Below are 21,451 nucleotides of genomic sequence, written 5' to 3'. Positions count from 1 at the left end.
AGCGAAGAGCCGCCATGACAGTGCGGTCCCTTCCCCGTGGGCAGCCGTTGCCATGGCAACGCGCCCGGCCGCCTTCCTGCTGCGTCTGACGTCACATCCGGCGGCGCGGCACCGCCCCTTAGGTGTGGAGGAGGGGCCGGGGAAGGGGGGAGTCATCTCCTCGGGCCCGGCTCCCGGTGCCGCCGCCGCCTCCCCTTGGGGCCGGGGGCCGGGCTCCTGCCGCCCCCACAGCTCCGTAAGGCTCGGGGGGGCTGGGGGCGATGCCTGGAGGGGGCAGTGGCCCCGGTCCTCACGGCTCGAGGCTGGGTCCCGTTGGCCCCATAGAGCTCAAGGGCTGCGTGTGGGGTCAGGGGTCCCGTTCGCTCAAGGGGGGGAGGGCGAGGCCTAGGGCCCGCTGCCCCCTCAGTCACAGGGCAGCACCCCTCACAGGGCAGCGGGAGGTGCAGGGGCCTGCTGGGGACGGTGCTGTGCTCCTGCGGGGGGCAGGGAACTGGCCCAGAGCGGGGGTGTCCCCATCAGAGGGTCTTTGGGGTGCCAGGGCCTGCCCTTGTCCAGGGGCGGGCAGGGGGCTTCTCGCTGCTCCCCAGGGCGATGCAGAGCTGACCAGCGCTTGTGTTTTGTAGGCAGCGAGGAGCCAGGACAGTGGCACCGCATCTGGTGGTGGCGATGTGCTCACGTCCTGCTTTGTTGGCCCCCCCACCAAAGCCATGCAGGATTCGTTCCAGTAACGTGCGGTGACAGTAAGGTGAGAAGGTGCAGCACTGCTTCCTTACAGTTCCTGACAGCACACCTCGCTTCCAGCAGTTCTGCCCATACAACAGTTCCCTCCTGCGCCCTGCAGCGCTCCCCCACTAGGCTGTGCTACACTCCTGCAGCACCCTCAGGTAGCCTGCTTTTTTAGCTAGAGGATGTTTGTGGGCTCATCTCCCCACCCACCAAACAAGTACACTCAATTTGTAAAGAAGTAACCATTTATTTTCTTTTTAAAGTTACCCAAGCAGTCTGGTGTCTGAGCATGTGGCTTGCCTCTCAGTAACATTGGTGGGCATGAAGTTTTGCCTAGCACAAACAGCAGAGTATAGGTTTGAGTTAATCTCTTGTGTTTCTGCAAAAGCAATGTAGGAATATGCAAAATTTCCAGCTTACTGTTGATGACAGAAAACTATATGAATGTAGAAGTAGGACAAGTGAAAAGTTAGGTGTGTGTGGGCAGACAGTAGTTTAGTAACTTTGTTTTCAAAGTTACTACTGTAGATATAACAGAAAACACATAATTGTGGAAAAAAGAACTTCAGAAGATCAGTTGCCATGAGCTGCTAGGAGCAGAGTCGTGCATGCTGGTTGTCAACCAGGTTTTGAGTGAAATGGTGACTGCTGTGCTTCTCTGCTTGTCCTTGAAGGTTTGGACAGACCTTGGACAGGATGTTGGGATTTCTGAAGAACCCAGTTGTGGTTACTGCGGAGATAAATGTGAACCTTGTGGTGCTGACTGTGATGGGGTTAATAAGCCGTCTCTGGGGGCTTTCCTATCCCCGTGCTGTGGTGTGAGTAAAACAGTCTGCTTCCTACTTGACCAATGCAACTTTTTTAAGTATTTGTGAGTAAGAATGCAGGAGTGGCAGAGCAGAGCTGATCTGTCAGTCTCTGTGTGTAAAGTGATAATGTCTCCCTAATAGAAACCCCTGAGGGGAAGGTAAGGGGGCCAAAGCTATGGTGCTTCCTTATATTCTTAGCCTTCTGCCAGTGGATCAGTGTTTCCTTCCCTAATCTCTCTGTAGCCAGCAGGATATTTCTAGTTGGACTTAATGTGTTTCTGTCTCTTGTGTTTCAGTTTTGATGAAGTTTATTATGGCCAGTTCGTTTCCCTCTACATGAAGAGAATCTTCTTCGTCGATGACAGCGGCCCACCTTTTGGCCATATGCTGCTGGCTTTGGGAGGTAGGGCACCTCCTGAAGTTGAGAGAATTAGGATTTCCCTTATTTAGTATTGTCACAGGGCTATTGCATGAGGACTAGGGAAGTGATGGAGCCATGTATCCGTTACCTCATTGTTATCCAGTCCTTTGGATAAAGAGGAAAGTAAGGGATTATATATATATATCACTGTGTCATTGAGAATTTGTTGTTCCCAGTTTATGTTCTTCATGCTGTTCTTCATCAAGCTCTGCTGCAGTCAAAACAGTACAAAAGAGGATCCTTTTGGATCTTCTTTTGGGGCTTTCATGACCAGTGTTTAAGAAATGGTTCCAGAACTAGTTTAGCACCCATTTTTATACTTGTTTGGACACTGGAAATTCTGAATTGTTGCTTATACTGCAGGTTACTTAGGAGGATTTGATGGAAACTTCTTATGGAACAGGATTGGAGCTGGTAAGAACTGATCTTCATCGTCTCATTCTTTTGGGGAAGAAAGCAGTATTTCAGCGGCTGGCAGACTACTTTTGCCTGATTAGTGGAAATAATAATTTGTGATTCCTTCAGTTCCTCTTAAAGTAGCGTTATGCTGGTCTCTAACAGAAGTTTAAGCCATTATGATTCTATGGCACACACTTTTAAAATCAGTTTAAATAGTTTAAGCAGTACAAGCCTGTCAATAATGTACTAAAAGTAGAAATTAAATTCAACTTGTTTAATGTAGTTAAAGTCGTAAGGAGTTCTGTACTGATCAGGCTTTTCTGCAATTAATATCTTCCAAATCTGTGTGTGTAACTGCTATCTCTGATTTCAGAATATAGCATGAACGTTCCCGTTTGGTCCTTGCGACTCCTGCCGGCGCTGGCTGGTGCTCTCTGTATCCCTTTAGCATACCAGATCTTGGTAGAACTGCAGTTCTCCCACTGTGCCGCGCTTGGAGGTGCTCTGCTGATTCTCTTGGGTAAGTTTATTCCCTGGAACCCCGCTCTTCGTACAGGGGGAGAATGGTCCTGACCTGTGTCAGTCCCTGCTGTGCCTCTCTCATCCTTATAGCTCTGTGGCTGCCGTTCTGGGCTGAGACTTTCTACAAGATACTGTTAGTTCCCTTCATATTTGAGCAAAGTGGGCAGCCTTAACAGCCTCGCAGAACCCACATTTCTTGCATCCAAGGAGTCCTGTACTCTGATCCTTAGAGGTTTACTGGTTTATAACAGCAGGATGACCTCACTTACAGTTGGAGCTCATCAAATTTCTTCGTCTCCAAACTGCTTGTGGCCTTTGCACCGTCATTTGACACTGTTCTGGTGTGTGTGCATCTTGGTTGTTGTTTTTTTTTTTTTTTTTTTTTCTGAGATTTTGCTGGAAGATGCCTGAAAGGGAAGGAGCCTTTCATCAGCCCTTTAGTGCTCTGGAGGAACTAGGAGAGACTTCTAGCTAACTGCTGCTCTGGTTCTGGTTTGGGGAATCCTGCACAAAGCAGTTCCTTGCAGCTCCTTTTCTTAAAGATTTGTCATCATGCCTGCTTGGGTCGCTGCCTCTACTCTTGCTGCCATGAGAAGCACGTGTCTGGATCTCCCAGCATTGATCTTCTTTGCCTTTGTAGGCAAGCACAGCAGCTTTATCTGCCTCATGACAGACTCTGCTACTTGTCCATCACTTTGTCTTTGGAGACAGTTATTGGCCACGTACTTTGCTCCTGCTGGAAGGTTTTTATTCTTTTAACCCAACACCTCCCTGTTATAGCCAGTAGAATTGCACATAAATTGGCTGTCCTTGAAGGGGCAGGTCCGAGCATAATGATGTTATTGTCTGACCTGGCGCTTGCCTACAGATAAGTTTCTCTAATTTTGTCTGTTTCTTTTCCAACAGAGAACTCTTTGATCACTCAGTCAAGGTTCATGCTCCTGGAATCCATACTGATTTTTTTTATCCTACTTGCGGTTTTGTCCTACCTGAAGTTCTACAATTTGCAAAGGCACAGGTAAAGGTTGATTGCCTCCCATCATTCTGGGTAATCCTGTGATGACTCTGTTACAGACTGTGACAGTTTTAACTGGTAGCATCCAGTTAAATCCCCTGGGAGCGCTCCTTTGCCCACCCAGATCTTATATTGTAAAGTTTCCTTCTACCCACAGAAACACTGAGGATAATAGGTTATTTATGCTCTTTTGTTACCAATTACAGGCACTGAATCTAGAGATCCTTGTCTCTTCTTGTGATTTCACTCATTCTCTGATCCTTGCAGAGGTTAAACTAAAGTAATCTTTAGTGAAATAAAATCTTCTGTAAGCAGAGGCCAGCAAGTGACTTAATGCATTTCTTCTATTTTTAGTATCAGAAGGCAGGTAGTGTTCAGTGTTGCTTTTCAAAATACAGAGAGGTACATTTGAAAACATCCTGTAGGGCAGGGCTGAGAGTTTGTGGCTTGGGAGGTTCAGAATGAGATACCTCTGAGTAAGGAATAGAGGAGCTTTTTTCAAGTCAAATTACCTAAATTCAGGATCCTAAGAATGTGCCCAGATAACTGCCGTAACGTTGTTTTCTTTGTTCTTTTATTTAAGTTCCTTCTCTGCAAGTTGGTGGGTTTGGCTTCTGTTGACTGGAGTGGCTTGTTCTTGTGCAGTTGGGTAAGTGACGGCATGTCTGTCTGTCCTGCCTGCTTTCCTGCCTCCTATCTGAGGTATTGGTGGGGCTTCAGATTTTCCAGATTCTTTCTTGGTGCTTTTCTGAGTGGACCTCTTTATGACTTTTTACAAGTTAGACTGTTTCTATAGAGAGGATGTCAATTCACAGTGAGCAATACTGGGCATAAGAAGGTTCAGGAAAGAGCAAAACATGTTTCTTGGAGATAGCTTTATGTTTCAAGTAAGCATCAGCATTTCACCTCTCCCTCATCGTTACCTGAAGCTTCAGTAAGTCAGAATTTATAGACCCTGTGCTTTGTGATCTGCCACCTTGTTATCAAGAGGTTTCTCTGTCACTGCAGTTATTTAATGCAATGAGCAAATAAATGACATCATCTGGTGTTAAAGCCTTGAAGCTTATTTATGTTGTTGTACCACACTTATCTTGAATCTAAGCCTTTGGACTTAAATGCATCCGTTCCAAGAGAAAGTTTGAATGTTTACATCATGCGTTAATAGTAGTAAATCTGTGTAGTTTTTAACCCTGTTCAGTTTTTATGCGCTCTCGTTTCAGAGTGAAATATATGGGCCTGTTTACCTATATGCTGCTCTTGGCCATCGCAGGACTCCACTTCTGGCACATGTTAGGAAACCAGAACTTGTCAAACGTAGGTGGTGCAACATGCAAAATATATTGTGTGTAACTTTTCAGAACAGGAGTCAGCTGGATGCCCTGCAAGCCCTCAGATAACGATGCTCTCTGTAGCTGTTTTTTGCGCCAACGTTCTTTGTCATGGCCTGCAAACCCTCATGCCATAAAACAGTTCTCCAGCTCAGTTGCTGGAGAAGATGGAGTTAAGTTTAAGAAAAACATATATATATATGACTGGCTTTTCTGCTTTTATCCACCTCTTGGTGATTTTTCACTCAAAACCTGTAGTGTTTCACAGACCTCCTGCTGGCTCCAGTTCAAATCCTCAGCTGAAGTTATCCAGCTGTCCTCAGAGTTACAGCTGAAGGAGGGTGGTTAGGGAAACTTAAAAAAAGGCAAACAAAACAAACCAAATGCACTGGCATTTTTAGGATTTTTAATATGTGGAGCATGAAACTAGTGAGTTCTCTGTGTTCTTTTTAGGTTTCCTTACTGTGCCATTTTCTAGCTAGGGGACTGGCCCTCATCATCATCCCCATGGCAATGTACCTGTCCTTCTTCTATGTTCACTTGACTTTGCTGTATCGCTCTGGGCCTCATGACCAGATTATGACAAGTGCTTTCCAAGCTAGCTTAGAGGTAAATGAACCGTGGTCGTGAAACTAAATTTTAGGGGAGATGGGAGGATGATCTGTCTTGTTCACGTTTATAAGAAAGGTCTGCATTCTCGTTCCTGTAATCCTGCACATTTATTCCTTTTATGTCATTTTACTGCTGCTCTAGTACTTGCTTTAAGTTGAAGCAATGACGACTGAAATCCTAATAGCAGATGAAAGCTTTTTCCAGTGAACCAAGAGCAATACGTCCAGTCTTCTGCTGTAGGTTTGTCCTTTCCTACAGGAAACTCCACAGAAGTAGATACAGTGCTGAACTCTTAAGTGAAGACTTTATAAACTAAAGGAGGATTGTATGATTTTGAGTAGAAGAGTGTTTAGTCTGTCTCTTAAAATAGTATGGCTTTAGGGATATTTCCAAAGACCCTGTAGGGGTTACTTGCTTTGATGTGTTTGCTTTCTGGTGAGTACGGTGCTTCAAGAATTGATTTTCCTAGATAACACCAGATGAGAAGGCATTATACTAAGATACAACTATGTTAAAGTAAAAAGTGACTCTTAATAGAATTTATGCAGCCTCTGGGTTGTTTCTGCTTCTTTCCACTTACCCTTTCATTATGCTTCTCAGGGTGGGCTGGCTCGAATCACTCAGGGTCAGCCCTTAGAGGTGGCCTATGGCTCTCAGATCACTCTCCGGAATGTGTTAGGCAAGCCCATGCAGTGTTGGCTCCATTCTCACACGAATACTTACCCCATCAGGTGAGAAATGTGGTTGGTTCTGTACTGTTAGGGTGAAAGTATGGTTCTTCATCTGACAGTGCAGGTATCTCAGTTTGGGTCCTGCAAATGGCTTCCTTAAACCTTCAGAGAACACTGGAAATGCACAGATTCTCTGTGCTGTGTAGGAATGGAACCAGTGATCTGGTGCTGGTTTGTGTTGCAGTGACTGTTGAGCACAGAAACGTACTGCTACATACGTGTGTTTTTTTTTTTAAATCTTCTGTAAAGGTATGAGAATGGCCGAGGCAGTTCCCATCAACAGCAGGTGACCTGCTATCCCTTCAAGGATGTGAACAACTGGTGGATTGTCAAAGATCCTGGAATGTGAGTATGCAAAATATTTAAATGCCAAGCTGCTGTAAGCATAGCTTCAATGCACTTCCAAAACCTAAATAGGGCACAGGTTGGACTGGACGTTAGTATTCTCTGTGTATGGATTTACAGGCCATTTGTGATCATGAACAAGTAATGTCAGCTGCAGAGTTGGTAAGGGTGCCTATTTGCACAGTTCTCAATACATTAGAAGCATTATTGAGGACTCAGAAATTCTGTCTGAACTGCATCTGCCAGAACATGGGCTGTGCTGTGCACAAGGGGAACTTTAAAGAGTCATGAGGCTGATGGAACTCTTTAGGTGCTTTGCATGAAAGTGAAGTTCGGCTTTTTGAAGTGTGGGAGCCATGGCAGTAGAGTGTTTTGATGAATTTCATCAAACTTGAATGGGTCTCAGAAGACAAGAGAAATCACTTTTGCAGATTCAGTATTTCTTTGTAGTGAAAGTGTGAGATAAGCTGTAGAGTCTGCCACATCAGGACAGATTCCAAGTGGGTGTCTGTGCCTGAGAGGGCTTGGTTTGTGCTAAAGTGTTTTGGCATTGTAACTGTCAGCGAGGAGCAGGACTCTTTGTTCTTGTGGTTCTGCCAGTAAAAGCCCTTGTGTGATATCATTTTATACTGATGAAAAAGTTGCTTTTGTAGGTTTCTTATGAGAAACTGTATAAACAGTCCCACCAAAAGGCCATTATAAATCATACCCACACTGGGGAAGTTTGTCCGTAATGCAAACCTTTCATGTGGGGACTCTCCAAGACTCCTTGTGAGATCCACAGAAACCCAGTATCTTCTTAGCTTCAAGCTCTGGACTCCCATGAACCTTGGAGGATGCGAAGTTCTTCTATAGAACAACAAAGCGTAGGCAGCAGTTAGGTGAACTGCAGTGTTCCCCCTGGACAAAACATGCACTAGCCCTGTCCAGAAGCAAGATGAGAGCTTGGTCTCCATGGTGGAAATGGCAGTCATTGATCTGTCTTGTGATCCTGCCAAAAGTGCCATCAGCTGTAGTAAGAACACCTGTCAGACCTCACTGAAGCCACCAAACAGCTGTTGGGTGGGAATAATCTGAAGTTGCTCCTGACTGACCACTGACAGAATGGCTGGGGTGTCGGTATCCCAGCACTGATCCCCTGAGTCATTCTGCCCTTAACTTGCCTTTGCCACGATGAGCTTTCTTTCCATTCTGGTACAATCTACAAATTGTCTGGATTTCCCATCTTGCTGCCCGAATGTCAATCCCTATCTGCAGCATCTTGACCTAATGGTTTGTTCATGACAAGGTTGCATTATTTAGAAGAACATGACCACTTCCTCTTGTGTGTCACTCCACCAGGCAGCAGCTGGTGGTGAGTAACCCACCCCGTCCTGTCCGGCACGGACACATCGTGCAGCTGGTCCACGGCATCACGACTCGGTACCTCAACACGTGAGTCCTTCCCTTATCCTTTGCTCTTCCAAAACCTGTGGCTTGTTCTGCTTTGTTGTGTCTCAGAATAACTGCTCAGGGGTGAAGTGCAGTGACCCTTGCATTCAGATACGCTGCACACACCCTTGTTATTTGTGGATTCTGAAAATGGTGGGGTTAGGAAGGTCCTCACATGGTTACTTAGACAGGCAGTCCCTGGGCCCCAGGGAAACGATGCCCTGTGCTTTATTTATTTTTCTGCAGTTAATTTGACAATTGGATTGTCAAGTCAATTGTGTGTGTCACTGAACACTCCCCGTTCAGTGCCTGCTTGCTGTTTCTGGTCTTCTGTACTGGTGGCCTTTAGAAGGGCTAATGGTGGATTCAGTCTCATTGACGATTTGTGATAATTCTCAGGTTTCTAAATACAGAGTGCCCTTGGGGAGCCATCATCTCTCCTCCTTCACTGCCTCCTCTCCAAAATAGGCAGTATTTTGGGTGACTGTTAACGCAAAGTCATGTAATGGCTCCACTGACTTTGGTGGCATCCACCTGCACATAGGGTGCACTCTGAAAGTCAGGAGGATGTGTATGTGCAGGAATTCATTGTGCTGTGGCTCATTGGCACAGATTCTTGGCTGTTTTGCAGAGGCTGCAGCATGAAATGGTGCCCTGACTGCTGCCCAGAGGGAGTCAGCCTGTACTTGAATATCATGCACACCAGGAAGGGGGGCATCCTGAGCTTGGGCTTTTGCTATGCCCCTTCCAAACCTAGTCTGTTAATTTTTGGAAACCCAAGTGAACAGCATCTCTGTTTGTCACAATCGGTGCTTGTTCTTCAGCCCAGGATGGCAGTTGTCTGCATTGGCTTCCTCTGTGCCTGCTGCTGGCAGCTCTCAGCAGCAGGGAGTGTTCTCCTTCCGCGTAAACAGTGCAGTCTGTGTGAATGGCTCACTTGGGTTATTTGCTTTACTACTGAATCTGCTCTAAGCCAATCCACTACCTTTATGGGTCAATTTATTTTTAACAGGTTTGGAAAATAGTGCTGGAGGATCTGTGAATGCTGATTTTTCTTGTCTTACAGGCATGATGTTGCTGCCCCTCTTAGCCCCCACTCCCAAGAAGTTTCCTGCTATATTGATTATAACGTCTCCATGCCAGCACAGAACCTCTGGAGAGTGGTGAGTAGTCAAAGGGAAGGGAGGAGCTCATCGTTCTCCAGCAGAAACAGCTGAGACAAAATACTAATCAGAAGTCATCTCACTGTCATAGGAAATTGTAAATCGGGAGTCTGACACAGATGTGTGGAAGACAATTCTGTCAGAAGTGAGGTTTGTTCATGTGAACACCTCTGCAGTGCTAAAGGTAAGTGGATTTATATTTATTTGCCTACAGCTTTTCCTCCATGCAATTCCTAATCTCATAAAGTACTGATCACACTCCTCCAAAATGCCTAAACCACATAAAACAAATAAAGAAAACAATAAACTTGCTCAGTATGGTGAAAGGGCAGCATGTGTTTCAGGTGAGTGTACTCATGGCTTCATTCTTTCACAGCATGCAGAGCTGTCCTGCTTCTGAGAAGGCTGTGACCATTGTATACAACTGAGCCTTAAATATTGCCTCAGAAATTGGGGCTGAGTCCGTGTAGTACGTGACAGCAGATGGAACAGTGAAGAATCTCTTCTCAAAGCTTGCCAGAATCACTGACTTTATGGCTGTAGCATTTGTTCAAACGGTATTGCATGGTGACTCTTCACATATTTCCTAGCTGTGATCAGCTGCTCAGTCAGGGCCTAGGAACTTCCAGCCTGAGGTTCAGATTGGCACGACTGTAAGTTTAAAATCATCTTTCACTTTCAGCTCAGTGGAGCATCTTTACCTGAGTGGGGATACCGGCAGCTAGAGGTGGTTGGAGAGAAGCTGTCCAAAGGCTACCACCAGAGCATGGTGTGGAATGTGGAAGAGCACAGATACGGGAAAAGTACGTCTCAGCCGTGTTCTGTTAATTTCGTGTTCAGCTAATTTCTGTGACTAAGGCTAGGGCTTCCTGCAGTGGGGCGTTGGTGGAAGGACTCAGTTTGGTGGAATTACCTTGGAGACAAAGCGGGGATGTTCCCAGGATCACTGACATGGGGATGTCCACACTCAGACGCAGTAGTGGGTCTAGACAGCCGTTCAGTGGGCTTTGATTATACCCCGATGTCAGAATCCTTACAAGTCTCTTTAGAGAGCTCCCCCAGATGTAGTGCTGAAATCCTGGAGTGTGAGGAGCTAAGGGTATAACACACGGGTGTTCCCCTTTCTCGGTTTCTAGCTGTTATGTTATTTCTGAGACATAGTGTTTTCTTCCAGGCCAAGAGCAAAAAGAGAGGGAAGTGGAACTCCACTCTCCCACGCAGATGGACATAAGTAAAAACCTCAGCTTCATGGCAAAGTTCACAGAATTACAGGTGAACTTCCTATTCCCTTCATCCTTTCATCTGCTGCAGTAACCAAAGCTTTTCTGCAGACTCTGAACCTGAGAATTCCTTGGTTCTGCCTTGCTGATAGAGTAGTTTGGCTTCCTCACCGAAAAGACAAATAAATTATGAATGCACTTGGGCATTAGATGACAGCACAACTGTCATTACTGTTAGAACTGTGTAAAAAAAAAAAAAAAAGGGGGGAGGAAGAGCAGTTGGGCATGCTAAGTTCTCTGCAGCTGAACTGCAGCATTGTGTTGTGTAAGGTCATTAGTCTCGCTGCCCCTTACTAACATTTCAGAAATTCACTAAGAAAAGTTCATTATATAAGAACAAATAAAACAGTTTTATGGATAAATATCCAGTAAGAAATATGAAAAATAATTCTCCAATCTCAGGTTAGGAACTTACCATCTTAAATCTGAAGTTGTTCATCTATGCCTGCTGTCTGGGTCATCGTTCTAATTCCAAAAGCCTTCTGTTTACTTTTTGCTAGTGGAAGATACTCACACTGAAAAATGAAGACACGGAGCATAAGTACAGCTCCTCTGCTCTTGACTGGATCACAATGGATACAAATATTGCCTACTGGCTACATCCGACCTCTGGTGTAAGTACAAGAGGTGGGAGAAAATGTGAACCTGGTGAAGGAAGCAGGCTTCAGTTCATGTGTGAGTGCGAGCAGGGTTGCAGTTCCAGCCAAGGAGGTGGTACTGTGCCAAGAATTTTTAACGTTTCAAAGCAAACATTCTTTTTCTGAGGGGTGGGAACGTGTTTTTTGTTTGTTTGTCTTGTGATACAGCTATGACTGTGATTTATTTTAATTAAATCATGTCATCTTGCACTTTTTTAAAAAAGGAAAACTGCACTTTAATAGTTTTCATTACTAATTCCATTTAGAAGACGATTTCATCTCCAGTAGTATATTTTAACTGCTGTACTTCACAAAAGAGTCTTAAAGCAGCAAAGTTTATCTGCTTGCTTCATTCCAGGAAAGATCAGACTACTAGCCAGGCACAAGATGAAGTTTAATTTAGCAACTACGTGTAGGTAATATTTGAGCTTACCTAAAAGAACTGCAGCATATTCCTTCTTCTGGCTTAGACCATCTTCTATCCAACAGGCCCAGATCCATCTCCTTGGGAACGTTCTCACCTGGGCTTCAGCTAACGTTGCTGCTGTGATCTATGTGTGTCTGTCCCTGTGGTACTTGGTACGACGAAGGAGAAAAATTTATGACATTCCTGAAGGTCTGACTCCACTGGGGGTGGCTTTTGATCTATTAAACTTTAACAGACCCAAAACCACTTTTTTTTTTTCAACTATGTGCTTGGCAATTACCTTTTCCTGCCCTTTAACTCTGACATTTTTATTTGGGACACACAAAAGTATAAAGCATCCCCTTTTTCCCCCTAAAGCCAGCATAGCATTTGAGTCATTCCCTGGACGTAAAAGAGCTCCAGGCACCAGATTTACTTTCTACTGAGATATTTTGTGCTAGATATAAAAATAATAGAAATAAATATTTGCTGTATGGGGAGGGATTTATTTTAGATACAGTATTTCCAACAGAGGTTCCATCTCCTCCATGTGGCCAGGCAGTTCTATGCTGACCTTTCTGGCGGTATATTCTGTTGACATGCTGTGATTCTGCTTCATGTTGGCAGTATTCTGTCTTGATGGGTATGTCATAAAGGCACGGAAAAAGAATTGTAACCATTCCCTTCAGTTTAAGTGTGGTAAAGTTAAAAGTCATACTACCACAAACTATTAAAAAACAAAACAAGGCAAAAGAAAACACATTGTAAGTGGATGGCCTTTTAGAAACTTTAATTTCCAGGGCCTGTGCTTTGAGATGATCCAAGTCAGAGATGTTCTCCTGTCTCCCGCAGATGCATGGCAGCTGTGGGTATCAGCTGGGGAGATCTGTGTTGGAGGCTGGGCTGTGAATTACCTGCCCTTCTTCCTGATGGAGAAGACGCTTTTCCTGTACCACTACTTGCCTGCCCTCACGTTCCAGATTCTCCTGATTCCCATTGTATTACAGCATCTCAGCGATTATCTCTGCAGGTATTTTATTTGTACAGATAGACAAGTGGCATGTCTTTTCTCCAGGGTTGGCACCTTGGCAAGCTGCTGCAGGAAACCAGTGGGTTTTTGAGTTTTTGTGTGTGTTTTTTTTTTCCCCCTTTCATTTTCCTTTAGAAAAGATAAGCCATATTTACGTCTTCCTTTTGGACGGAGCATTCAGCTAGCATTGGTGTAACTTCACTGCTCTTTCCTTCTCTCGTCCCAGATCGCTGCTTCCCAAGACCATGTTCAGAGCACTGATCGTAGCCTGGTTCTCATCAGTGTACCTCGTCTACAGCACATTCAGCCCTGTGACCTACGGGGAGCCCTCGCTGTCTGTTGCTGAACTCAAGGACTTGCGCTGGAAGGACAGCTGGAACATCCTTATCCGAAAACAGTAACACTCCCAGTCTTGTTACAGGCACAAGGAAACACACCTTTTATGCAAAGCCAAGAATTTGCTGTTAGTATTGCAGTCTTTTTTAAAGGCTGATCAAATAAGTGCTAGTAATCTGCATCTAATTAGGAAAAAAATCTTTTATTAAAGAATACTCTTACAGATAGTAAGAGTAGCTCCCTCTTTCCCCCATCCCTCTGGGTCTGAAGGGTGTGGATTTCAGTCAACAGCAAGTTATCAGTAACCCAGATCCTTTGCTGGGCAAAGTACATTGTAAGGGGTTTTCCTCTTTTCTGGGAGTATGGTGATGGTTTTGTGCTCTGTGTTCACTTGGGGCCATTTTGTGTGTTTCCCACCACCTACACACTTTGGTCTGCAATTCATTGTTGCAACAGAAGTCCCTACAAACAGCCACTCCTGATCGTATTGGGTACTTTCCTATTCTCTTTGTTACTCCCGGGTTTTTGCCAGCTCCAAAGTTCACATTTTTAATCATCAGGAATAGGTGCTACATTCTTCAGCACCATACCATGCCTGTATTCCTCTACAGCATATTCTGTGCCCCCACTTTCAGTGCCTTTGCTCTCAGCTGCATGATGATACATTTCTCTACTCTAAGAACTAAGGTAAGATTATAAATAGGTCATTTTGCAGAGAGTATGTTAATTTTCTCTATGTATAATCATGTGGCATGACCATAATTTTTATACTGTTAAGCAAAAGTAAGATAAATTGGGCATTAGAAAATTGCTGTGAAAGCTAAACAAGCTAAAACAAGGTTCCAGGGCAAGCCACAAAGTCAGACAAAGCCAAATACATCCAGAGGCCTTGCAGCCCTTTTATTAATGCCTATGGCCTGCTATTAATTAGCAGCAGGGTATTAGTTCTGAGCTACAGGGTTACACCTCAGATCTCACAGGGAGAACTCTGAGCAAGGTAAACTCATCATGCAGGAAACCTGCTCTAACGTGTACACATGTTCAGGGTGAAACGGTGCAGGTAACTCGGCCCACGCCCTAACTTGCAGCAGCAGGGGAATTCATAACGGAGCAGAAGGTGCAAATTAAGGACTGGGGAGGCTTTTTATGGGGAATATGTAATAGCACTGGACATGCATTCACTGAGAGACAGTACTGTTGCCACAGTTGTTCGTTGGTTTTTCTTTTTTTGGCTGCAGCAGCAGGCTCTTGCACTCAAGATCAAAACTGACCAAGAACATCAGCCCTAGACAGACCAGGGTGCTTTTTACTGTAGAGTTACTGCCATAACAACTGCTGTTCAAGGCTGCCTTGATCTTCTCCCTGTGAAGAAGTTATGAGCAAACACCTGTCATTGGAAGTAAGATTTAGTGACTACTAAAAGCTGTACTAATCATTAGTGCTTCAGTGCAGTATCTCATGCTCTAACTGTCACTTTGACCTAAACAGCACCCAGTAGCCATTAGGAAATAGCCTTCTCTTGAGCATTACATTTTTATAATGCTGAAGTGTGGTGCTCACTGGCTAACCAACCTTTACTGACATGCAGCATTGACAACACCAGGACATGCTGACAGCAGTTCTTATTTTTTTTTTTTTCTCTAAAGCTTCAGCCAATACTGAACTACAACAATCCTGAGTCAATGTGAGAAAGAACTGTTGAGTCTAAGAGGTGTTCCAGAGGTGTTCCTTTTAATACCTGTCTGCTGGTGTAGTAGATGTAGCACAATAACACTTTTATATAGAATGGTCACTTCTGTTCACTGTTGATTCATTTCTTTATTAGCCAAAGTAACACATCCACAAACAAGACAGCCAGACTCTGGTTTAGAAAAAACTATAATCAAATATGAAAAAATTAGTTTTCCTAACATTTTCCCCTCAACCCATTCTTAAAATTACTCTACGTATAGATTTGAGAAGGATACAACAAGGACATTTTCAATGGCCCGCCTTCATTTCAGATTTTTTTTTTTCCAGAAACTTTATATTGCTGCAGTATCACTTACTTGGGGTAAACTTCAGAAACTTGGCTGACAGTGTTTACACTACCAGCTTCTTGTCTGGTTTATGTTAATGGTGGTGGTGTTTTTTTGTTTGTTTGTTTTGTTAGAAAACCAGAACATTTGTGAGTTTAGTCACCTTGATGGTAGAAACGTGTCCAGCCAGCTGTTTGTGCCATCAGAAGGAGGGTCTTGCAATTCACAGCTTTCCCCCTTGCCAATTTTACCACCCAGCTCTGGAAGCGGACGGATTCCGCCCAGCAGAATCTGCAACCAGCACTACAGAAATGCCCCAAACGACACTAATACTGACAAGGCCGTTTCTGTTTCCATGAGCAACTCAATCCAGTTGGAGCTCATACATTCACTGACATTCAAGGGTACAAAAATTGAAACCTCTGCATACAGCGCAGCAAGGCTCAGGAGCTTATCCTGAAGGTATCACTTAGGAATGAGAATCACACCACTTCTCGGGCCTGTCCTCAGTGAGCTGTAAGTCTCCCTTTGTCCCAGACTGGCTCTGTTTTATCCTGGGAGAGAGATTACCCTACAGGTGACTTCCTGCCCCCACACGTTACAAAGGAGGTTGGCCAGCAGGAGAGCAGTGCCAGAACTCAAGGTCCCAAGCAAGGTGGAGAAGAGTAAGGACTGCACCTGCTTGTTTGGATTAAGAGGGTGTGATCTAGTCTGGGAAAAAGAGACTGTTTAGGCAGCTGATCTCCCTGCTAAGAACCAGCAGCATCAGGGAATGGGGGTATCTTGCTAAATACCTGGTAGCATTCACCTTTCACGTGAGGCTTCAGCAACAGATTCCATTTTGAAAATTAAAACGTAACAAGGCAGGCAGAACTGCCTTCAGCCAGTTCACTGAGTAACAGAACAGATCAGACATCTCGGGGAGACAGGGGAGGGACTTGTGAGGGGAGAGGGGCAGTAATCCAACTCCTTCCTCTTCTCTCCGCAAGAAGTTTTGCACCAGCAGCCCTCCTGCTGCTGTGACAATTTAAAGGGCACTTTACCAACCGCTTTGTTGAAGTCTTTCTTTCCCAAAGTTGTCTTCAGTGCTGGTGTGGACCAGAGGCAAATCCTTCGGGGTGACTGGTTAGTGCGGACGGCTGCTGGACTCCAGGTGGGACCGCTTGCCAGCTGCCAGCACGCTGCTGCTCTCTGCTTGCTCTGGGAACGGGCGCTTGTAGGTCCGACCGTGGCCGTTCATTGCCCCTCGCTGCCATTTGCAGATGTCTCCATTTAGGATGTCTTGAATGTGCTGCACGATGAGGTTTATGGCAACTGCAGAGAGGAATGGGAAATACAGGACAGATGTAGGCTTTTTTGGCTGAACTATCTAGAAAATGTGGAGCATCCAGCCCCGTCCAACTCAAGTTTTAACAACCAGCCCTTAACTGAAGGCATGCCGACCCTCTGCAGTGAGGTCAGAGCTCAGCAGGGACCAGCAATTCCAGCATCAGCTTTAGAACTGGTGTCCTGTTTTGCATCTCCAATTCCTTATCACTTGGTTCCAGCCCTCCATAGCCTGAGCAGCTGGTAATCCAGGTCAGGCTCTGAGCAGCTCTCTCCCCACCAGCAAAACACTGCATGCTTAAAAGCATGAAAACAAGGCAGGGGTGTGCCCTGTGCTCTCCCCAGCCCCATACGTGGTCTCCCCAGAGAAATCAGGCAGAGAACTGGACTCCTTCTTACCCATGTTGTCAACTCCTCGGGGGATGATCACATCTGCATACTTCTTTGTCTGCAAAACAGCAAGGGTGATGGAGACTGTTACTGGGGAAAGGCAGTTTTATTCTAAGAAGAAATTGCTAAAACCAGAAATTGAGCGCAGAGATGGAGGTTTTATGCTCTGGTGTTGTAAGTTAAAGTTCTCTGTCAGTAATTTAGAAGTTATGCTGGGTACCATACAGCAGATTTAAGGCAGGGGCTTGATCTTTGTAGTTATTAACCATGAAGAAGCAGTAGGCCAAGCGTGGAGGGTACTTGCTTTTACACTTCAGAAGAGTGTGCTGTCACATCAAGGCTGAAGTCTGTAAAGAGTTGGATCTAATCAGCATTTCACAAGCCATTGCTAAATCTCTGCTGCAAGCCAAAGGTACCCAGTGCACGTGTGAAATTCCTTCCTGCCTCTGATGGCATTTCATTGATTTTTACCATCCACGTGGCCCCTGCTTTGCAATTTTTTTCCTACTTACAAAAAGGCTGCATTCCTAATGAGTACTTCTACAAACCCCTGAGCTACTCTTTCCCATCTTACTTTATCCACATACAGGATTTTGCCCTCAAAGGGTTTTTACAAATCAATTTGGTTCTGTGAGCACCTAAATCGGCCAGCAGACTCTCAACAGGGAACAGTGGAGAAAATCAGAGGCGGACCATTATAGAATTATAAAGTCTGCCTGTTACACCACACAATGCAAGACCCATCTCTTCTTTCTTTCTGCAAGACTTAAGAATAAACGCAGAGAGGGAGTTTTCCCAGTCGAAGGGCCCTATGCTACAGTAGCTGTTGTGGCAAGCAGTAATAAAACATACATGGGTGCCAGAGATTTCCGTGGTGCTTACAAGAAGGGACATAGATGAGGCAAAGGGCAAAGCATAGAAATCATTCATGAAATGCAAATATCAAAAGGTGTTGCAACAGCTGCTGCATCTACAGTGCAGCCAATCCACAGGCGACCCAGAAATCACAAATCACAGAAATCACAGACAGGTTAGTGAGACATTCAGTACCGGTAAACAGAACTCCTCGAAGGCAGGTTTGACGAACGTGGTGTACTGGGTGAGGATCTGCTCAAGGTCCCTCCCCCGTTTCATATCTCGCAGAACTACAGCAGGAAAATTAAAAAAAAACAACAACACATGAGTTTTGCCACATGCACATGGAGGGATGAGGAACACCAGCAGAACACTGACAGCAGTGCAGTACCTCTGCGGGACAGCCTGACATCGGAATCGGTGTCCACAAAGAGTCGGAGATGGAACATGTCCCGAATGTCTTGGTTGTAGAAAACCAGGATCCCCTCAAAGAGAACGACGTCAGCAGGATAAACCACAGTCGTCTCCGCCAGCCTGCCGTGAAAGAAATACCCAGAGCACGCTGTTACGTGGGGCCTGCACCACACGGAGCAGTCTGTCCCCGCCGTGCCTGGGGATACCAACACCAGCCAGAGTACACAGAACTGGCACCTACCTAGAATGGGTCACGAAGTCGTAGGTGGGTACCTCGACTGTCTTCCCCTCCACAATATTTTTCAGGGTTGTGTGCATCAAATCATTATCAAAAGCATCTGCAAGAGGAAGGTTTAAAAGAGGAAGAACTTCAGATGCAGCTATATCAAGTGCTCTGCTCAGATTCCCTAGACCTGTAGGAAAAGCGCGCTGTCCAGTCACACTAGGAAAAAAGGAACTCACGGCTTATTCTGCCCTACCAGCAGCAGGCTGACACCCCCACCCAAATTACAATCGTTGTATTTGGTTTCAGAAATGAGGAAGAGAGAATTTGCTGTTCTTAAGGAACAACAATACAATTAGTTTAAAAATCCAAATGTAAAGTTGCTAATTGTGCAGTTTTACTTGGTAATTGCATGATTTTGTGCACCCCTGTTAGCTGAAAATTGTTTACAAAACCTCAGACATTTGTAACACTTTTCCAGCGTTATCCACCCTCTTTCTAGCAGGCACTAAACTTCAGCCAAGGGCAGATCATCGTTTCACTTGCAATTAGCAGTGTGCCCCAGAGCAAGGAGAGCAGTTCTTTATGTGGACGAGAAATACCAGGAAAGAATTTGGGAGTCGCTGTGGTTTATTACAGAGCCTTTCCACAGCCACAGACGAGGCGGTGAGAGCACCGAGCAGGCCTGGGTGCCCTCCACCTCCCTGACATCGCTCCGTGCATGGGGCAGGCACTGCCTGCAGCAACCTCCAAGGTTTCATGAGACTGGCAGGGACACTGGAAACACAAACCCATGTTTTGGGGAGGGAAAAGCCCCTTCTGTGCCCTCCCACCCCTCCAGCACTCCTCACTGACCCCCAGCCACCCCACTCCCTTTGGGAACCGATGCTCAGGGGCAGGGAGGAGGCGGCGGGGCTGCGCTTACAACACAACCCCGACCCCCAAACGCCCCTGACCCACCCCAAAACCCCCCCCGGACCCCACAACAGAGCTCACCGGGGTGGTCGAAGTTGTACTGCCCCTTGAGCGCCTTGGCCTTCTGCTCGGCGCTCAGCGCCTTGTAGAAGCGGTCCTGGCTGAGGATCACCACCTGGCGCTGCCGCTGCTCCACCTCGTTCTGCCCCAGCAGCTCCATGATCTTCTCGCACACTGTGGACTGAGACGGGCGGCTTGAGGCTGGGGGGCTGAGGGGAGCCTCCATAACCCCCCCCCCCAACACCCCCCGGCTCTCACCTTGCCGCTGGCGGTGCCGCCGCTGACGCCGATGAGGAACGGCCTCGGCTGCGGCCGCTCCGGCTCCGCGCTGCCACCACAGGGCCCAGAGCCGGGGCCGCCACCGGCGGACGCCATCACGGGGAGGGGGGGGGACAAGGAGGGAAGGGGGGGGGGACACGGGGCGTGGGGCACGCCGGGAGATGTAGTCCGCGGAGGGTGTGTGGGGGGGAACTGGGGGGGGAGGCGCGTGCACGGCCCCAAAGGGGGCAGCAGGAGGGGGGCGCGGGGCAGCCCACGGGGGGGGGGCGGCCCCGCTGCCAGCCCCGTGCTCGCTCCCAGCCCGGTCAATGATTAACGCCGGCGGGGCCCCATCGCGGGGCGGGCCCCGGCTGCCTCCAGGTGCGGGCCCGGGGCCGCCCGCGGTGCCCCCTCAGCGCCCCCCGCATGGAGGCGGCCGGGGCCGGGGTCCCTGAGGGAGCGGAGCGGGGCCCGCGGGTGGTGGCTGTGGCGGTGCTCGGTGCTGGTGGTCCCCTGGAGGGGGAGCCGCCGCCCTACTCGCCGCCCGACCCCCGCAGCGCCCACCTGCTCTGCCCGCCCTTCGCCCCGCCGCCCTCCAGCGCCTTCCAGCCCTGCCCGCAGCCCGGCGCTCCCCCGCCCTTCAGCCCCGTACGTGGCCGGGTCCCGGCCCCCCCCAACCCCCCGAGGGGGGTCCGAGCCCGGTGGGTGCCCCCCCACCCTCCCTTGACGCCCCCCATTTTGCCTTCCAGTTCGAGCTGCGCCCCGGCCCCGTGCCTCCTGCTTCCAGCCAGCGGCCGCCCAAGGACTACCTGGTGGAGTCGGTGCTGGTGACCGTCTTCTGCTGCCTCCTGACCGGCGTCGTGGCGCTCGTCTACTCCCACGAGGTAAGGGTGGTGTGGGGTGGCTCACCCCAAACCCGTCCTTCATCCCTGCCAGGGCTCCGCTGACCCCTCGCTTCCTTCTCCCCCCTGTGCCAGACCCGCGCCGCGCTGAGCCGCGGGGACCTGGCCCAGGCCAAGGCGGCGTCCAAGAAGGCTCAGTCGCTGGTGCTCTTCAGCCTGCTCTTCGGCCTCTTCGCCTCCTTCAGCTGGGTCATCTACGTCCTGGTGGCCCTCTACCTATGACAGGGCCCCGAGCCCCAGCGGCACGGAGCGTGCGGGGGGCTCCTTGCAGCCTGGGGGGCTCCGGGTGGGCAGAGCGGCCGCGGTGCCCGTGTGGCATTGCTGGGGCTGCTGCGGGAGGAGGGTGAGCACCGGGAGGAAGGTGAGAACCTGGCACCATCAGGAATCGCCCTGCTGAGGTAGCACAGGAGCTCGCTGGCTGCCCAGGAGCCACAGCCCAGGCAGGACGGACGCGGAGCAAGGCAATGCTGGCGCCGAGCCCTGCCTGAGCTGGCGAGGAGCTGCTCTGGCCCCGCTGCACCGCAGGATCTGGTTCTGCAGCAGGTTATTTAGTCCAGCTGCCGGGACTGTCCCTTGGAGGAGCAAAATACCCGGCAGTGGAGCTCAGGGATGCAGCAGGAGGCATGCTGGCTGCTTGGCAGGGGGAGCACCTCGCAGGTTTGGGGCTGGAAATGGAGTAAATGGCCAAGAAGTTAACGAAAGGCCAAAGCGTGCGACTGCTCTGCACAGGCAGCTGCTGCTCTGGGCGTCCAAGTGCACCTTCCCCCTCCCAGTAATTAATAATGTGAGAAAATATAAAAATAGGTATTTTAGCTTTAATGATCATTCTGCACACATAACTATGCTGTTTCCTTTTTGCTGCTTCCAGTTTTAAATAAAATACAGGCACAGCCAGAGC

At 47.7% G+C, this 21,451-nt stretch overlaps 3 protein-coding genes across 5 annotated transcripts; 2 read left to right on the top strand and 1 right to left on the bottom strand.

Annotated features, from left to right (window-relative positions):
- Positions 1-78: 78 nt before the first annotated feature.
- POMT1 (protein O-mannosyltransferase 1) lies at positions 79-13,419 on the top strand. 2 transcript variants are annotated; one of them, XM_005013244.6, is made up of 21 exons: positions 79-235; positions 624-745; positions 1,401-1,544; positions 1,832-1,938; positions 2,320-2,370; positions 2,729-2,875; positions 3,784-3,895; positions 4,476-4,541; positions 5,113-5,206; positions 5,674-5,829; positions 6,433-6,563; positions 6,813-6,908; positions 8,250-8,342; positions 9,406-9,502; positions 9,594-9,686; positions 10,185-10,305; positions 10,677-10,774; positions 11,283-11,396; positions 11,910-12,036; positions 12,679-12,856; positions 13,083-13,419. In XM_005013244.6, exons 3-21 carry the CDS (start codon positions 1,423-1,425, stop codon positions 13,255-13,257), a joined length of 2,178 nt encoding a protein of 725 aa, XP_005013301.3. In that variant the 5' UTR covers positions 79-235; positions 624-745; positions 1,401-1,422; the 3' UTR covers positions 13,258-13,419. The 2 variants fall into 2 exon arrangements, with proteins under 2 accessions (XP_005013301.3, XP_012949135.3); XM_013093681.5 differs by lacking the exons at positions 79-235; positions 624-745 and adding an exon at positions 768-884.
- Positions 13,420-14,409: 990 nt separating this feature from the next.
- Positions 14,410-20,633, bottom strand: UCK1 (uridine-cytidine kinase 1). Of its 2 annotated transcripts, none has more exons than XM_072025238.1 (7): positions 20,461-20,633; positions 19,415-19,574; positions 18,437-18,533; positions 18,173-18,315; positions 17,977-18,071; positions 16,936-16,984; positions 14,410-16,524 (listed from the first exon to the last, which is right to left on the bottom strand). In XM_072025238.1, exons 2-7 carry the CDS (start codon positions 19,551-19,553, stop codon positions 16,337-16,339), a joined length of 711 nt encoding a protein of 236 aa, XP_071881339.1. In that variant the 5' UTR covers positions 19,554-19,574; positions 20,461-20,633; the 3' UTR covers positions 14,410-16,336. The 2 variants fall into 2 exon arrangements, with proteins under 2 accessions (XP_071881339.1, XP_038044057.1); XM_038188129.2 differs by lacking the exon at positions 20,461-20,633 and adding an exon at positions 19,652-19,813.
- PRRT1B (proline rich transmembrane protein 1B) lies at positions 19,906-21,449 on the top strand. The gene is made up of 3 exons (XM_038188130.2): positions 19,906-20,299; positions 20,401-20,535; positions 20,629-21,449. The coding sequence occupies exons 1-3, from the start codon at positions 20,078-20,080 to the stop codon at positions 20,773-20,775; spliced, it is 504 nt and encodes a 167-aa protein (XP_038044058.1). The 5' UTR covers positions 19,906-20,077; the 3' UTR covers positions 20,776-21,449.
- The last annotated feature ends 2 nt before the right edge of the window (positions 21,450-21,451 follow it).

The sequence above is a fragment of the Anas platyrhynchos genome, chromosome 18 (assembly GCF_047663525.1).
Source record: "Anas platyrhynchos isolate ZD024472 breed Pekin duck chromosome 18, IASCAAS_PekinDuck_T2T, whole genome shotgun sequence".
NCBI lineage: Eukaryota > Metazoa > Chordata > Aves > Anseriformes > Anatidae > Anas > Anas platyrhynchos.
Note: the sequence above shows the minus strand (reverse complement) of the source record. Positions and strands in the feature narration are given on the sequence as shown.

Coding starts and splice junctions, on each gene's coding strand:
- POMT1 (XM_005013244.6), top strand. CDS start 1,423: ATGTTGGGATTTCTGAAGAACCCAGTTGTGGTTACTGCGGAGATAAAT. Junction 1,545..1,831: donor TCCTATCCCCGTGCTGTGGT/GTGAGTAAAACA, acceptor CTTGTGTTTCAG/TTTTGATGAAGTTTATTATG. Junction 10,306..10,676: donor AGAGCACAGATACGGGAAAA/GTACGTCTCAGC, acceptor GTTTTCTTCCAG/GCCAAGAGCAAAAAGAGAGG.
- UCK1 (XM_038188129.2), bottom strand. CDS start 19,768: ATGGCGTCCGCCGGTGGCGGCCCCGGCTCTGGGCCCTGTGGTGGCAGC. Junction 18,534..19,414: donor GTACAACTTCGACCACCCCG/GTGAGCTCTGTT, acceptor TTCCTCTTGCAG/ATGCTTTTGATAATGATTTG. Junction 16,525..16,935: donor CCGAGGAGTTGACAACATGG/GTAAGAAGGAGT, acceptor TCCTCTCTGCAG/TTGCCATAAACCTCATCGTG.
- PRRT1B (XM_038188130.2), top strand. CDS start 20,078: ATGGAGGCGGCCGGGGCCGGGGTCCCTGAGGGAGCGGAGCGGGGCCCG. Junction 20,300..20,400: donor CTCCCCCGCCCTTCAGCCCC/GTACGTGGCCGG, acceptor TTTGCCTTCCAG/TTCGAGCTGCGCCCCGGCCC. Junction 20,536..20,628: donor CGCTCGTCTACTCCCACGAG/GTAAGGGTGGTG, acceptor CCCCTGTGCCAG/ACCCGCGCCGCGCTGAGCCG.